Source organism: Mytilus californianus, unplaced genomic scaffold (assembly GCF_021869535.1).
Source record: "Mytilus californianus isolate M0D057914Y unplaced genomic scaffold, xbMytCali1.0.p SCAF_8, whole genome shotgun sequence".
Classification (NCBI taxonomy): Eukaryota; Metazoa; Mollusca; class Bivalvia; order Mytilida; family Mytilidae; genus Mytilus; species Mytilus californianus.
In genome coordinates this window covers 90,010,455-90,027,468 of record NW_026262734.1, presented here as the reverse complement: position 1 = coordinate 90,027,468, position 17,014 = coordinate 90,010,455, and the positions used below count along the sequence as shown (strand labels likewise).

The 17,014-nt window shown below is 30.3% G+C and overlaps 1 protein-coding gene across 2 annotated transcripts; it reads left to right on the top strand.

Annotated features, from left to right (window-relative positions):
• The first annotated feature begins 23 nt into the window (after nucleotides 1-23).
• LOC127711015 (uncharacterized) lies at nucleotides 24-13,230 on the top strand. 2 transcript variants are annotated; one of them, XM_052216955.1, is made up of 8 exons: nucleotides 24-134; nucleotides 6,372-6,541; nucleotides 7,223-7,327; nucleotides 8,101-8,224; nucleotides 10,465-10,712; nucleotides 11,329-11,378; nucleotides 12,193-12,303; nucleotides 13,005-13,230. In XM_052216955.1, the coding sequence occupies exons 2-8, from the start codon at nucleotides 6,410-6,412 to the stop codon at nucleotides 13,192-13,194; spliced, it is 960 nt and encodes a 319-aa protein (XP_052072915.1). In that variant the 5' UTR covers nucleotides 24-134; nucleotides 6,372-6,409; the 3' UTR covers nucleotides 13,195-13,230. The 2 variants fall into 2 exon arrangements, with proteins under 2 accessions (XP_052072915.1, XP_052072916.1); XM_052216956.1 differs by having other exon boundaries at nucleotides 26-134; nucleotides 10,495-10,712.
• The last annotated feature ends 3,784 nt before the right edge of the window (nucleotides 13,231-17,014 follow it).

Sequence of the window (17,014 nt, the reverse complement as noted above, 5' to 3'; positions counted from 1 at the left end):
CGGATGTGACAGTTACCTCGCGTGTTTTCTACCAGGTGCGAGAACCGGAAATGGCGGAAATTTTGAACACAGATTTGCTTACATTTTCATTGTTTTGTTGATTTTATTATGTTTATTTAGTTGGAAACAAAAATGTAAGCTTTTACACCAACTGCTTTTCGAAAACAAAATAACAAAATAATTCTCCATGATAGACAGAACAAAAGACAAGTTTTTGAATTTAAAGTTTAAACCCATTTTTCTGAACTAAGGGGTCTGGAACAGTATATCTAATATATGTTCCTGATAGAAGACAGGTGCTACCTGTAGTCCAATAATTATGACATTTTGAAAGGCTATTAAAAAGAAAGACGTCACATCAAAACAACAAAAATAAAAAAAAGGTGTAGGAAGGTGTCACAGCAAAATACACCTCATCGCTTGACCCGAGAATCTGTCCCGCTTGAACTTTTGACGTCAAACAACAATAACTTTTCCATTAATAATAATGTGGCGTCAGATATTTTCTATAGTGACGTCAAAATTTTACGGGAACTTTTGTGATGTCCTATAATGGCGGACAAATAGCGATAAGGTGTATAGTTAAATACTTAATTTCTTAAATAGTAAAAAAAAAGACCAAGAATACTTTGAACCATAACAGCAAAATAATTGAAATAAATTGTAATACCTAGAAAGTTGTCACAGCAAAACATTAAGATAGCTTTTCAACACTGAGTTTCAACATGCCATAATTATTTAAACTAGTCCTATTGTCACGAAATAGAAGTTCCTTCATAATATAAGTTCCAAATAGACGTATTTACATTTGCAAATTTGTCTGCCATTACGTAAAATCACACGGGTTCCTGTAAACTTTGACATCATAATTCAAAACATTTGACATGTTTGACGTCACAATTAAAAAGTGATTGTTGCCTGACGTCAAAAGGTGATTCGGAGTAGATCTAAGGTCATTCGGAGGCAAAATATAGCTAAATACCAAAAGTGTAAATACGTTTATGGAAACAGTATTCTGGAATATTGTTTCCATTGGAATGAATATTACAGTAAATGTTCCTTACGAAATAAATGGTATAGAATATTTGTTCCAACAGGAACAGATATTATGACATTGTTGATAACAAAGTTTCCAGTGGAACTTCTGTTAGGTGGAACAAATATATACATTGACACTATAAGACAGTTGCCACCAGCAGTTGTCTATACAATAGACCTTATCGCTATTTGCAAATCTGCGCTGCTTGACCTGAGAATCTACGCCGCTTGAACTATAAAAATTGACGTCATACAACAATCACTTTTCCATTGTGGCGTCAGTTATTTTCTATTGCGACGTCAAAATTTAACGGGAACCTTTGTGATGTCCAGTAATGGTGGACAAATAGCGATAAGGTGTATTATGATGTCTTTATTGTTACTTTAATGTTTTGCTGTGATGCCTTCCTAATGTAAGAAAATGGAGTTATGTTCTATCGGCCTAGCCACAATCAGATGTACAATTTGTGTTTCACATGAAGTCAAAAATAAAGATCACATCAGTCAAAAACCCTTTTGATATTTTGGTACAGAAATGGTTTAAATTATGAAAAATGGCCGTCATAAGGCTAACACTTGAAGCATTTATATAATTACATGCAGTTTTGGGAAGAAATATTTTATATTTTTATTAAATAAGTGGTGTTTTAAAACTGTCTAATCTTCTTTAATGGTTGCCTTTAAGACAAGGTCACCAGTTTCAAATTTTTGTCCAATGACAAAGACAACAAAGTATGTTTAGAATTATTGAATATCAAACATTTTAATAAAAAAAAAATGACAAGAACATGTTTAACTCACAATTATTTCAAACAACAGTAGCTTTCTTTGATCATTACTCTGATCTGATCAAACTATTTCTAAAATAATCTATTAATAACAAAACTTTTAAAAAAACCCTTTCTTTTGGTGTATAGAACATTAAAATAACTTGATGCATATTCTTACAATAAACAATCAAAGTTAGCAATACAATTTATTTGTTTTGTCTACGGACAAGACATTGCTATTGATATTTAATTAAATGCATTATTAAAACTTAATTTTGACATAGTGGAATATGTTCTCTTGACAAAATAACATACATTTTATCATGTTTATCTATCAATTGATGCTGAACCTCGAGGAAATTGGAAACAAATACATTGTGATAATGTCTACGGACAAGACATTTTATTGATATTTAATTAAATGCATTAAAAAGATAATTGTTAAACTTAAGATTAAGTTACCCATTTAATTATAAGCTGTGTTTTTTAATTTTTGGAATTTATAAAAATTTACCAATGATTCTTTACATATCTCAAAATTTTATTGATTAAGCAAAAATGAAGACAAAGTCAAACTTTTATTAAAACTCAATTTTGACATAGTTGAATGTGTTCTCTTGAAAAAATAACATACATTTTATCTATCAAATGAGGCTGAACTCGAGGAAATTGGAAACAAATAGATTGTGGTAATGTCTACGGACAAGACAATTTCAGTTGAATAAACAATCTGTTAGAAATAATTGCGTGATTACATTTATGTTGAAAATACTGAGTTTTAATGTGTTCAAAGAACTTTCATCACCTATAAATTAGATTTAAGTTCCAAAGTAGACAAATAATTGAATTTAATACTTGTTATGTACAAGTGTCTTGTCTGTAGACAATGGTAGACACTTCGTCATTTGCTGGTAATCCTAAAATGCAAAAGATAAAGTCAGAGAGAGAGAAATACTATTTCTTCATTTGATTAAGTTTATCTTTTAAGTTATGAAGCAACTGGAATAAAAATATTGAAGTAAAATAAGGTATGCTTTTTATGACTGACAATTTGCCACTTTTTAGAATCCACTCCTGTAAAGTAATTTTACAAAAAATGAGAACAGTTAAATAACCATTAATTAATCAAAAAAAATATATTTCTAAGTTTAAACAACACATATGAACAATTTAGATCCATAAAGCCAATCAATATTGATATAAAGTCATTTGTACGTACAAGATGTGTCTATGGACAAGACATTCTGACATTTTTTTCAAATTCTTCCTCTTAAAAGATGGTAGAAATTAATGTTTGTAGTGTTTTCATATCTACAAAAGAGCAGGAACTTAGCAATGCAACATTTATGTTATTACACTTCCAGTTTATTAGGAAATGCATGTCTACGGACAAGACATTTTTTCACTTTATTTGTATATCCATTTTAGATGGCATATATCGCCAGCTAGGGTACTGCAATATAGATATATTAGGTAGTTTTTGATAATTCATATACAAGAAGAGAAAACAAAACACATAAAAGCATAAATTTCATTTATTTTTCTCTTTTATTACTACACTATACAAGGTAAAAACAAAAATACAAAATTGCATAACGAACGCATAGTATTCCACTTTTTATCATAACTTTGTAACCACTGAAGATTTTTTGTTGCAACAACCAGCAAAAGAAAGATGAATAAATTGTCTATAACAGTGAATCAATAATGTAGTTCAAATTAGGTTCACTTATTAACTATCAATTGATAAAAACAGTGTATTTTTAAATGAAACAACATAACGTGAAATTTTGCCCATTTTTATCGTGTATTTTAGTGTTTTTTTTCAAAATGGTCACACATATACATGATATTTGATATGCATTGTGAAGCCCTTTATTCTTTCCTTTAGTTGAAAGATGTAATACTTAAATTAAGTTCATCTTCTTGTCTATAGAAGCCTATAACATAGACCTAATAGGTACATTTCATATTACATCTGATTGTGGCTAGGCCGTATGACAAATGTTTAATTACCTTTTCACTAATTACTTTATCATATGTTCAGTTTTATCTTTGGCATTTAATTTATAATAAGATCGTCTATAATTCATGTAATTGAAATCTTTTAGTTATTCAGGAGTAAATTGTTATAATTGATTAATTTGCACTTCTAAGTTTCATATCATACCCTATTTTATAAACTTTCACATATAGATATATTGCAATTACCGGGTTTTGTTCAAATTTGTCTAAAGACAGGTTTCCTGTCTGATATGGTGAAGCTTTCCACTCTGCTGGTAAGTTAACCTGGTCTGTTCAAAACGCTCAAATAATAGATTGATCCATTTGTCATGTTTGTATAAATTTAGAGTAAATTTATTTAATTTGTTCCTTGATACCTCTCTATTTTTGATAATAGTTTACATTGCTAAATTATACTCCCCATTTACTTTTGATTCAATTTTGTCTACATATTTGATACTACTTTACACTTGTTGAATAGAGTACACCTTTAACATGTTTAAAAATACAAAGTAAATACAGTGTTCCAGCTAGGATTTGAAAATAGAGGGGCGCGTTTTTAAAAAAGGGCACTTTAGCGCGTTCTCCTGAAAAAAATCAAATACTTAATATTACCACATAATGACATATTTTTAGCAAGCATGTAGCTAAGTTAAATACTCTATACTATTACATACATTGAAAATTGTGTAGGTTTGGTTGTGAATTTAAATAAGAGTGCCAATGAGACAATTGTCTTTATTTCGATCTTGAGAAATATATTGATTCAACAAATAAGTTTGTTAATTCAACTTTGAAAGTTTATTATCAATTCAACATGCATATCCGTAAATTTCATGTTGAGCGTATCTAATAATATCAATAAGTTTGTCAAAACGGATTTCAATAAGAAAATTGATACAAAAATCGGACTTTCGAGAGCTCCGTAATCGGCACAATAATAAATTAATTCGACTTTGAAAGTTTATTATCAATTCAACATGCATATCCGTATATTTCATGTTGAGCGTATCTAATAATATCAATATTAAAGTAAGTCAAAACGGATTTCAATTTAAGAAAAATGATATAAAAATCGGACTTTCGAGTGCTCCGTAATCGGCGGAATTTACAATAGAAGAACAATTGCGATATCTGATAGAAACCTTTCTTCTTCTCGATTTTTCATAAAGGTAAAGAATTAAATTATTTTTTTACCTTTGATGGTCATTATTCTTGAAAAAAAGATGTAATAGACTGGCATGTCTTTGATATTTTCTTCTTGTCATTTTCGAGTTGGTCAATTTTTCTTTTTTTCGTCGGCATTTTGCGTGTTGACGATTTACAATATATACTATTGGAATGATTCTTTTTTAATGAACGTTATTTTATAAATAACAATTACAATAGAAATGAACACCGTTCACTTTTATTTTATAAATTCTATTTTGCATCGTCAGGTGTTAAAAAATCAATTCATTTAACTTGGATGTTTGGTGCTTCAGGGCAAAGGGATTAGACAGGGTGGTAAATTTCACCTGATTAAGTAATTGACTCTAATCAAATAGGTGATTATATACAGGTAACAAGTGTTAACAATTTTAATCTGTTGTCTTAATGAAGTGTGTGTATAAAGAACTCAACAAAATGGCGACGATATGAGGAAAAAAGATCGTTGTCTAAACTTTTTTCAAAAGGGCACAGAGGGGCACAGGGGCGCTTAAAAAAGGCAGAGGGGCGCAAAATTTCGGGGGCGGGGCGCGGCGCCCCTCCATTTCATGCTAGCTGGAACACTGTAAATATATAGAATACGAGTTATCAACAGCATACCGGTTTGAGTTGAGCTATCACTGGGTATTCGTCAAGCTTAAAGTGCATCATACATTGAGGCCGTATCATAAGAACCTTGCAAACCTTATCCAACCAAACCCTCCTATTACACTACATAAGACGAAGGCATCACAGCAAAACATGAAAATAGCCTTTCTGATTCAAGATGTCATAATTATTTGGACTTGTGCTACCTGATGATGATCTCCAGAAGGCTAATCAAGTTGACAAGAAGATTTGCATGTTTGTTTTTACTTTTCAACTGCAATGTCACAAGTCTCCAAAGATGTGATCCTTTCACTTCAATCCAATTTCTATGGTATCTTAAATTATTTTCATAAATAGCTATGGAATAGATGCATAAAATTTAAATTTACACTTTTGGGTATTTTGCTGATTTGTCTCCTAATGACCCTAGTCCAAATAATTATGACGTCTTGAAAGGCTATTTTATTTTTTTTGCTTTGACGCCTTCCTGGGAAACAGAAATGGTTTTATCGACCCCCATATTATTGTCACCATGTTGTTGAAGGGTTAGGAGTGTTGTTAGTGGTATGACTCAATAAAATTGAGAATGGGAATGTGTCAAAGAGAACAACCCGACCAGACGACAGGTGTCAAGTTGACCATCCTACTATTAATTCTTCCTTCAGAAGCATATATATGATTGTACATTATTGATGATTATATTATTTTCATTTTCTATGACCTAAATAAGTTTATTATTAATATAATTTTTTTCTTTCACAGAAAAAACATAGTACTGAATTGTTGGTCAATCTCTCATCATGGAAGACAACAGATTAGAAAATTGTGATGAGTTTGATGAAGCCTTCCCGATGAAGACTGGTTTTTGTCAACTGATAACTAAAGAGCAGTTTGAAGATCAAGCACAGACAGAAACAGAAAAGGCTCTACAGGTTTTTTGTCAACAACAGTTTGATGAATTATATAATGTCACTACAACTTAATTATTATTGGGATTTAATTATGTTGCTCAATGTTAAATGCTCCATTACTAGGCATTTATAGCATGATTGATAAATGAAAAAATATCAGTTTTGATGATTTTTTTCCAAATATTTTCTTGACTCTTAGTATATGGATATAAGTTGTCTTTATTGACAATGAGTCATCACTTACCATCACAGTGAAAAGTGGACAATAGTTCTTGCTATGGCAGTTGACAGAAGGTCAACTTTTAAAAATGTCCTAAATTGCCATTTTCTTTCACCCTCACAAATTTTATTGTCTTAATTTTGTCAAATTTGTCTGATTGTAAGACTGAGTTTTGATTTTATTTGACCCTTTTCTGACATTATTTTAAGACAATTTTAATCTTAGTTTTATCTGAATTAACAAGAGTAAGATAGCATTAACATGATTATGGCATAATAAGCATGAATAAGATTGAAGTTTCAGAATATTTGTTTTTTTTGCCAGCAATTTAAGGCAGGCATAGTCCTACATTTATTATTAAGATACATAAACTGAAAACGTGAAGGAGTTTTGTAATTGCTCAAGAATAGATTTTAAGATTTATTAGATCATTAGAATTAAACCTGTTCTTCTATTGTAATGCACACTAATTTTCTTTGTAGCAATTGATGGAACATTTAGACACAAATCCTGAACTGATCAAAGAATTGTTGAAGAAAAGAAAGAGAGAAGATGAAGAAGAGGGTGGATTCATGTCTTATATGAAAGTAAGAATAATACTAATTATATTTGTACAGCAAGTGCTTTTCCAGAATTGATTGTATGGGGTCAGTTCTAAATCTGCAAGGAATGAGTCATAGCTATAATAATTTGTGTATGAACCAGATACCAAGCAGAATGAAAGCACTAGTACTCAGACCTTGAAATTATTACAGGGGCTGGAAACACCAAAACCGGAATTTTGATTGGTTGATTTCTGAGTTTTGAGTACTAAAACATTTACCACTGTAACCCCAGGTTATTTGAATGGATAGAATATTTCTCCACTTGAGACAGTTAAATTTTCAAATTAAAAAAGAACATTTAAAATTTCACCATTGAGAATTGGCAATTGTTGTATTGCGCAAGATTTGGTGGTGTTATAAGTTTTCTAATGATTTTTATTCGTTATGTAAGCAAACTTAATTATTTTTTTTCAATGATCTACAAAAAGATGTGTTTTATTGATGTGACATCTTCTGGCATGCTTACGTTTTTCATGATGTCACATTGACACAATAGCACATTCAGAGAAAAGGAAGAAAATTTGACTTCATAATTGGATTTTGACCAATGGAGAACCACATGTTGATTAAAAAAAACCAATCAACTGGTCAAAGAAAGTATGAATTGGCTAAGAATAAGAGAAATAGAAATTTACAAACACCACGATTAATCTTAACATTATAGTTTGACAATTTTACACAGAAGCAAAAAGAATCATTGAGATTCTTACATCAGCAAGAGTAAACTGATTTGCTGTTTGTGCTTTTATTTTTAGCTAAAGATGTTAAGCATGATGGGTAGAGATATAGATGCTAGATATACAGTATCAGAGAATGAATGTGAAGAGAAAATTAGTCAACTGAAGGATGGAATGTCCAAAGCATTCATGTATTCATTAGGTATATATTTATTTTGGTAATATTTATTTACATGCAATTATCACATAATGGTGATCATGATAAAAGTTTTTAACCAGGTTGACTGACAGAAAATCATTTGATTAAGTTTGAATAGTACAACGGACAGGCAATTGCATAGCTCCAGCTGTTTCAGTGCCATAACTAAAGAACCATTCAACCATTGATTTTCAAATTTTAGTTATTGTAACTGATAACAAAATGGAGGTCAAATACAATTTTGACAATTTCAATTTTGCTGTCTTTGTTTGAATACAAAATGGCACTTTATGTTTCTGTGAGATAGCTTGAGTATACATGTACTTGATCAAATCCTATTAAAATTTTGATATACTGTAAATTCAGAAATTATTGTGAGGTTTTTATTATTGCGAATAATGTGACTGGGTGGGTATCACAATAATAAGAACTTGCATTCTGATATCTGATAGATATATATGTATGCAATTATTCCAGATATCGCAATAATTAATCTCGCATTTTTGTCTATTATTCAAAAATTGCAATAATAAATGCAAGCAATAATTTCTGAATTTACAGTATTGGTTCTCATGACAAAATGGAGGTCATTATTGGTTTTAATTATTGTAACTGAAAACAAAATGGAGGTCAAATACAATTTTGACAATTTCAATTTTGCTGTCTTTGTTTGAATACAAAATGGCACTTTATGTTTCTGTGAGATAGCTTGAGTATACATGTACTTGATCAAATCCTATTAAAATTTTGATATACTGTAAAGTTCATCATTGGTTTTGACTATTTTCACTTTTGAGATATGGTTTTTGATTGCTTTATTTAACAATGAGACTAATAAATGTACATGATGTAAGAAAAAATCTAGTTTTCTGTAGGAAAATACAGACACCGTTTAGCTACAGTTGATTATTTTAAACCACTTGACCGAAACAATAGTTTATGGAATAGCCCTAATGTGAACACATAAAAATGACACCTTTATTAGTAATTATTAATAAGTTATGATATTGACTTTGAAAAATGAAATTTATAAAACATTTAAAAGCTTTATAAGCAAAAAAAACACCCTTTAATAACAAAACAGCATTTTTTTTTAAGGAAACCCTAAACATTTATGATTTTGTTTGCCTAAATATATTTAAGAGGCCCCTCATGGGGGTGTCCAAGTAATCACATAATCACAATTTTTTTGCCAATATAATCACATAATCATTAATTTTTTTTTTAAACAAGATAATCAAAAATACAGTCCTAGATTATCAAATAATCAAATAATCATGAAATACTTGGTCTGGTAATCAAATAATCACTATAAAAACGGCCAAGTAATCACATAATCAAAAACCCCATGAGAAGGCTAATTTAACATTTAAGCTTTGTAACCAAAATGTGATCGACAAATACAAAAGCTTGCAAATAGATTTTACTTTATAAGATTTGAAAGTATTGCCTTTTAATAATAATACTTGTGAAAAGGTCAAACCACCACTTACAGTTTAATGATTTATCTGTCAGAGTGATTTTTGAGGTTACCCATACCAAAACACTAATTCCTCATCTCTGCATATACATTATTTGAAGACAGCAAGCAAAGCACATCTTCCTTGAACATGTTTAAAGACTCGCTCATTTATATTTTTCTTGAGCCAATTGCAATGAACAGAGGATTTATATTTTATTTCATCAAAGGAGTAGGGGCATTAAGGCCTGGTTTTGGCCCAAGAAAATAAAATGTTTGACAACTATTTCAAATTGGCACATAATGTTTGGAAATGCATAGAGTGAAGAAATATAAATGAAAAACATAAGATTGTTATATGATGACGTCACAGTTATGTCATAATATGTACCGTTTTCATGAAAAAGATGAAAAATGCAGAATTTGTGCAATTTTGCATCGTTATTTCCATTACGAAAACATCGTGCGCAGCCAAGAAACAACAAAATAATTTAAGAGAAGCTTTTTTATAACTATTGAAATAATCTCACCAAATATAAAGTTGTTTCTTGGGTGCGCACATACTTTGCCAATCTTAAATATACTTAGAATTTGATGAAAAATAAGGAAATTCAAGAAATTTTATAAAATATACAAATTTCGTCATGGTTTGTTGCCATTGTAGCTCATTTAATGTGAAATTTGTTTTTATTTTTTGAAAACCTTGTACCTTAGTCTAGTTAGGACAAATTTAAGGATATGTATGATAACTTTTAAATTTGCAGTAATATTTGGGCCAAATTAGGGGCTTATTGCCCCTGCTCCTTTCTTACAGAGTCTAAAGGAAGAAGATATTCAAAGAGGTTGGCTGCCAAAAAACACCAAAAATCTTCATCAAGCGATGAAAATATTGCTCCATCAATTCCTGTTGCTCCACCTCTACCTCCTCCACCAGGGTCAAAGGTTGAAAAGGTCACCAGAAAGACAAGTCAGTCAGAACATGAAAAGTTCACTCCGACAAAACTGAGAACTCCATTGAAAGATAGAAATCAGGTATGTAGTGGTGGATAAGAGCAATGCAAAGCTAGCAAGTCAAAATTTAAAAAAAATAGTAAAATTGTAAAATCAAGCAGGGGCAGAGAAGTTAAACAATACATTTAGACTCTTGTTTAGACTTATACAAATAAACACATTGTCAAGAATAAAACACACAAAACTTATTAAAAAGTCCTAAAATGGGTTGAAATGCAATATACTGGTAATGCCTCTTCATTTTTCTCAGAATAAACTCTTTTAAACATGTTACATTTGTAGTGCTCAGTCAATCCACAACTGTGAATCCAAGTTACAAAATGTTTTAACCTTAGATGAGGGATTTGTTAATGTTTGAAAAAACATTCATTGTTTTATGCATGTTGTATTTATTTCCTAAACATGCTAAAGAATCTATTCATTTTGATCGACACAACTGAAATATATTTTGTATCTTTTTTTCATGCATTGACTTTTTATCAAATAGACTGTGACATTATGACAGTAGAATATGGAATTGTTAATCAAGAAAAACATTATTACAAACTTTAAATCTTAAGATATATCTTGCACACTTGCAAATTGGTATTGTTTTTAGATATACACATGTATATGTATTTCAATAATTATATTGTAGATAGACACACCTCAAAGCTTAAGGGTGAGGAAAGAAGACAACAAAAGAGGGTAAAATTGAAAATAAGATATATTAGTGAAGAAGAAAAAGTGTTTCTGATTTTGGTTTCCACATGCATATAAGTTTAATATTTAAAACTTTCTTGTCAATTGCAATGTAATATTTTCATTTTCCATTCAATATTATTTTAGGCAGGGTTGCCTCTTTCTTTCAACCACAATAGCAATGCTGGAGAACATAAAAGAATTTGTCATCACTGTGACAATTGAATCTGTATCTTTGACTGATTTATAGCATTAAAAAAGCTAACTAAATGATGGAAAAAACCCATATGGGATCTTTTTAATATGCATTCAATATTTAGCACTGGTTGATCATACATCAGTCAATCATGTCAACCAGATCTCTGTATACAGACATCTAAAAGTATTTTATAATTGCTCATTTCTGTGGAGATTAAATGGCCCTGCCCACTCATCATGGTTCATTGACTTTTAAACGGCATAGTTTACATGTTTAATAAATTTGTGTTGAGGTTAGTTAAAAGGGAACCACTTATGATAAGTCAATGGTATTTTGTATGCAGTTTTATAGTAATTGGCATTTCTCAGTTCCATGAAGGTTAGTACATGTATTAGGACCTGTGCCTTCAGTCATGGTGCATTGACTTTGAATGTTTTATTAAAGTATTGTCATTTTAATTTCAACATTTGCATTATGCTATCAAAATAACCAAAAGGCAAGACATATCTCTGTGTCAACAGTTTATTTATCCTTGATTGCATCATATAAGTTAATGCTCAGCCTTTAGAAAAACGGAACACGAACATTTTTAAGAATTGGAAGCCGTATTTTTCACTACAGGTCCATAGCATCCATGGGTACATGGCAGTCAATTGGATCACTAAGTAGTCTTCATGAGGAACTCCTGTCCATTAATCCAAACAAATTGTTGAGACCTAGTATACATCCAAGGTAAGATTAATGTGTTTGTTTGATGTTGTTTTTTGTTGTTGTTATTCTTAAGATGTGTGTGCCTAAAATTCAAGTAAACAGCATTTAATCAAATTTATGAATAATACATAAAAAGGATAATACTATTAAAAGTGATTAGCGATCATTAGATAATATCTCCTGGAGGCATTAATGTGGTAATAAAGAGGGCCCTCAGGTTGATTATACTATACTGGAGTGGCAGTTTTATTACTTGAAAAGCATTTGAAAACAAACAAAAATTAATGCAAAATGGCAGTTAACATGGTTAAGAAACCAGATCATAATGAAATGACTGAAATTATTTCTGTAAAATAAAAGTTTTGGACCTAAATCCAGATCTATCATTTCCTTAAAAGGGGTATGCCCTTGGAAATATATACAAATGGAAAATAATGGCAACAGTTTACTTTTCTACAATTCTGACAAATTTGATTTAACAAATTATGACCATTGATAGTAAAAGATATTGTCGCTTTAATATATCTGTAAGCTAAAAAAAAAGTCTTGCCTATTAAATGGAAAACAATATAACTACAAGTCTCTTAAAATAAATAAGCATTTCTACGTCATGTGGTCTCTGGTGGAGAATTATCTCATTGGCAATCTAACCACATCTTAATTTTATACTAGTGTAATTAGTTCAAGAAACAGATTTAATTAATTGTATGGGCTATTTTTAGGTCACCAGGTGGCACTCCTAAAAAGAAGCCAAGATCAAGAGGAAGTCCCTCTAGTACATGTAATGGTTACAGTACAGCAACCCCTCTATACAAAGCATTAATCAATGGTATGCATCAGAAATTTAGAAATGTCCGGTCACCAAGTCCAGCAGTGTATGATAGTGACATGTCTGAAGGTTTTACTCCATGATGTGTTGTAAATGTTGAAGTATTTGGTGGAATTGAATCTCAGGGCTATTCCATTAAAATGTATGTGGGAGGGTAGGAAGGGAAGTTTAACTATTGAATGTGGGTCATGGGTCTTTTTTTTTTAAAACTAAAGTTACTAGATTTTACAAACAATTGTAATTAAGAGCTGTTCCATAAAAACATACATGGGACCCAGAGAAGGCACTTCCAAATCTCAACTATGGGTGGGTGTCATCTTTGTTTATGCATAGTGGAAATATAAATGAAATTCTAATTTGCCTCTATAGGTGGTTACCCTATTTTTGAAGTGCCTTCCCTGGCTACCATGTATGTTTTAATGGAACAGCCCTAACCTAATTTATATAGTTTTTAATTACTTTAAGAAAAGGTACATTTTAGGGTATTGTGACATGTCAAGTCACAGAAATTAGAAGAACATATCATAATTGGTCACATTGTTATACCTATCTGCATTAATGTTAGATGTGGCTTGAAAATGCTATCTAACGTCAATTAAAGCAATGTCCTAAGGGATATTCTATATCAAACATAGAAACATTTTCACTTCAATTTGTAAAATGAAAATAAAACACAATAGAATGTCTGAATGGCATATTTTTACCAGCTAATAGATTTTTCTAAGCACAAGATATGCTTCCTATGTAAATATCTTGTTTGAACAGGGTACTGCTCATGTTATTTTTCTTTTCTTGTAAGTCAAACTGTCATGAAAGTTGATTTAAGAGTTATGTCCCTTATTTTAGTTCTACCTCTTTAAGCCCATTTTAGTTGTACATTTTCTGAGGTAACAAACAATGACAAATATTTTTATGTAAATGTTTGATAATTTAGAATGTTGATTCTATGCTCTGAATATCATTGCAGATAGGGCAAATTCTCTATGTTGTGTATATATATTATCTTTTGACTAATTTAAGCTGTAAAATTTTTTAAGTATTTGTCACTGTAAGTAATACACCAGGAATTTTAGGTTGTTAATCAGAAGACTCTTTTAAGTAATATGTTCTTAGTAATATTTAGTTCTTATTACAATATTCAAGAGTTTAGACCTCAATACCATAACACAAAACTTCATTGAAAATGACAGTGCATTTAAAGTGTAAAGCAATTGTGACATAGAAATTTAAGTACTGGTACTGGTTTAGAGATTTTTACAAACATGAAATGGAGACATGGATATCAATTTTTGTTATTGTCATATAAATAGTAATTTTTAGTTTTATTTTATGCTAGAAGAATTGTATATTTGTAATAAGTCATGTAAGTAATATTTTTATTTGTATATTATAATTCATATAAATTCTCTTTCATTGTATAGATAATTCATCTGAATGATTTTTATATAAAGTTATAAATGTATTCATTTCATCCATATATAAATGCATTTATTTCATCAGGGAATGTGTGTACTGGCATTCTGTTTTTATCTTTTGTGTTCTTAAATAATTGAATACAGACTCGCATTACTTACAATACATAGCTTTATAATATTTTGTGTAGACTGTAGGTTAAAGTACAAATTCTTATCAGGAAACATTAAAAGATTGAAAAATTACTCACTTGACTAGTTTGTGCCCATTCAAAATAAAACAAAGAAAAAAGAAAGTTTTTCTGCAAGTTGAATTGTCTTTGATCTGCATAAAATCCCATGGGATACTGCATAACAAACTACACCATTCTATTTCCATAGGATTAGAATATTTTAAGAGCTGTTGAGAAAGAAAAGTCAAACTTTGTTAATTTTAGCCAGGGTAACATTAGGGTTAACTCACATTTTTTTTTACACATGGGCAACATATTTTCAACAGCTATCAAATAGTTTTATACCCCAGTCTTAGACAGTAACTCATATTTGCTTTAACCAATTCTCATGAAATTTTAACACAACAACAGGATTGACAGAAGAAAGCTCCCTTATGAATAAACATTTTTTGGTTGTGTCTGTCAAGAGTTACAGGACTTTAATAGTCAGATATAAGGCAATTTTTCACATATCATGTACCAGTACATGTATTATTGAATTGTCTTTCTCAAAACTTTACTCTTTTGATGAAATTGATAAAATGATGCTCCCTTACGATTTGGAAAAATAATCTGGTTTGTTCTAGAGTTACTGGATTGTCAGATTTAACTAAATTTTTCACGTTTTATACCATAACTTGTTTGCTTAGATTTATTTACTGCAAACTTTATAGAATTGTTGGAATTGGTGGAAGTAAGCTACAGTTAACTCTTGTCTCGAATTCAGTTGACTTGAAATTTTCATGTGGACTCTAACTTTGTTCCATATGAATATATATATTTCGAATCCTGATGAGTTGAAATTTTGGTTGACTCGAACTAAATTAATGGTCCCAAGGTTAACAAAAGCATTTAAATAGCATGTTCTATCTATTTCCAATACACATGTCAAAACATGACCTTGGGGTTTTAAAAGGATTAACGAGTTAATCGAGTTAAGAGTTAATCGGACAATAACCTTTAATTAAATTTCCCAATATAGACTACTTTATTGATTTATGACATTCTAAGATTTTCTTAGATCACCATAATAAAAAATAAGTGATAAATTGTTAAAGATTATGAAAAATTACTTAAAATGTTTTATAATCAATTAACCGTAATCATACATTAATGAGCTTGGTTGTGCATAAAGTGAGGATAAAGTTATCAAAACTACTCAATCAGCATTTTTATTTTCTCATGCCAAAAAAAGATTTAAATAAAAGAAAATGAAAGAATTTTAAATTTTCTCAAATCTCTTGTATATCAGAATGAATTTGTCAATTGGTTTTCGCTCCACTAAAAACCATAGGAAAACTTGTTACTGTACAAAGAAATAACTAACTTTACTTCTATTATAATAATAAAACACCTTTACAAACAGATACATCAATCTTGTATCCATCCCCTACACATTTTCATTTTTGTTTTTTTTAGTCTAACCAAGCTAAGCAAGAGTTGAAATGCTTGGTTTGTCAAACTTTCGGTATTCGTTTGAGTCAAACTATGGGTGTCTTGAAATATTTCTCTGGTCCAGCTGACTTCAAGATAAGGAGAGTTGACTGTACTTTAAATCTGAACAATTTTCCAATTTGTCATTCTAGAGTTATGGGACTTTGACCATCATATAAATAAAAGGCATTTTTCACATGTCATGTACTAGCTCTAGTCTGCTTGGATCAAATTACTACAAATTATACTGTTGTTGGAATTGGTAAAAATTCTTCTTGTGCACACATTGTATTACTAATTTTAGATGATGATAATAGAAGCCATAATCGAGAATGCACAATAATATTGTGGTGGATTAGTAGAAGTCTCTAGTCTAAACCTAAGTCATTGCCCAATTCATAAACCAAATGGTAATTTTAACAATGTTAATTACCAAATATAAAAAATAAGTGAAAATATAAAACTCAGGACAGACAATACCATCACTGATAGAGACACTGATGTTTATTTGTTTATCAAACACATTACAGAAAACTAAAGTAGAAACAATACGAACCTAAAAACTATTAGCGAATTCATTGCGGTAGTAAACATTTTAAGTATTTTAACCGTCATTAAGGGAGCTACCATTTGATTTTTATGGGGGGGGGGGCTAGGATGAAATTTGGAAAAAAAGGCAGGACAGGAGTTTTGAGTAAAAAAAAAGGCAGGATGACAATTTATGTAAAAAAAAGTCAGGATCAACTAATAAAAAAAAAGGCAGGACCGGTTAGAGTGAAAATTAAAAGGCAGGCCCGAGATTACAACTAAAAAAATATTCAGGACAAAATTTTTCATCCTAGCCC

Bases quoted from the DNA above. Each gene is read 5' to 3' on its own strand.
- LOC127711015 (XM_052216955.1), top strand. From the start codon at position 6,410: ATGGAAGACAACAGATTAGAAAATTGTGATGAGTTTGATGAAGCCTTC. The intron at 10,713-11,328 runs GTATGTAGTGGT...ATTATATTGTAG, and splicing joins CATTGAAAGATAGAAATCAG to ATAGACACACCTCAAAGCTT. The intron at 11,379-12,192 runs GTAAAATTGAAA...TTTTCACTACAG, and splicing joins AAAGAAGACAACAAAAGAGG to GTCCATAGCATCCATGGGTA.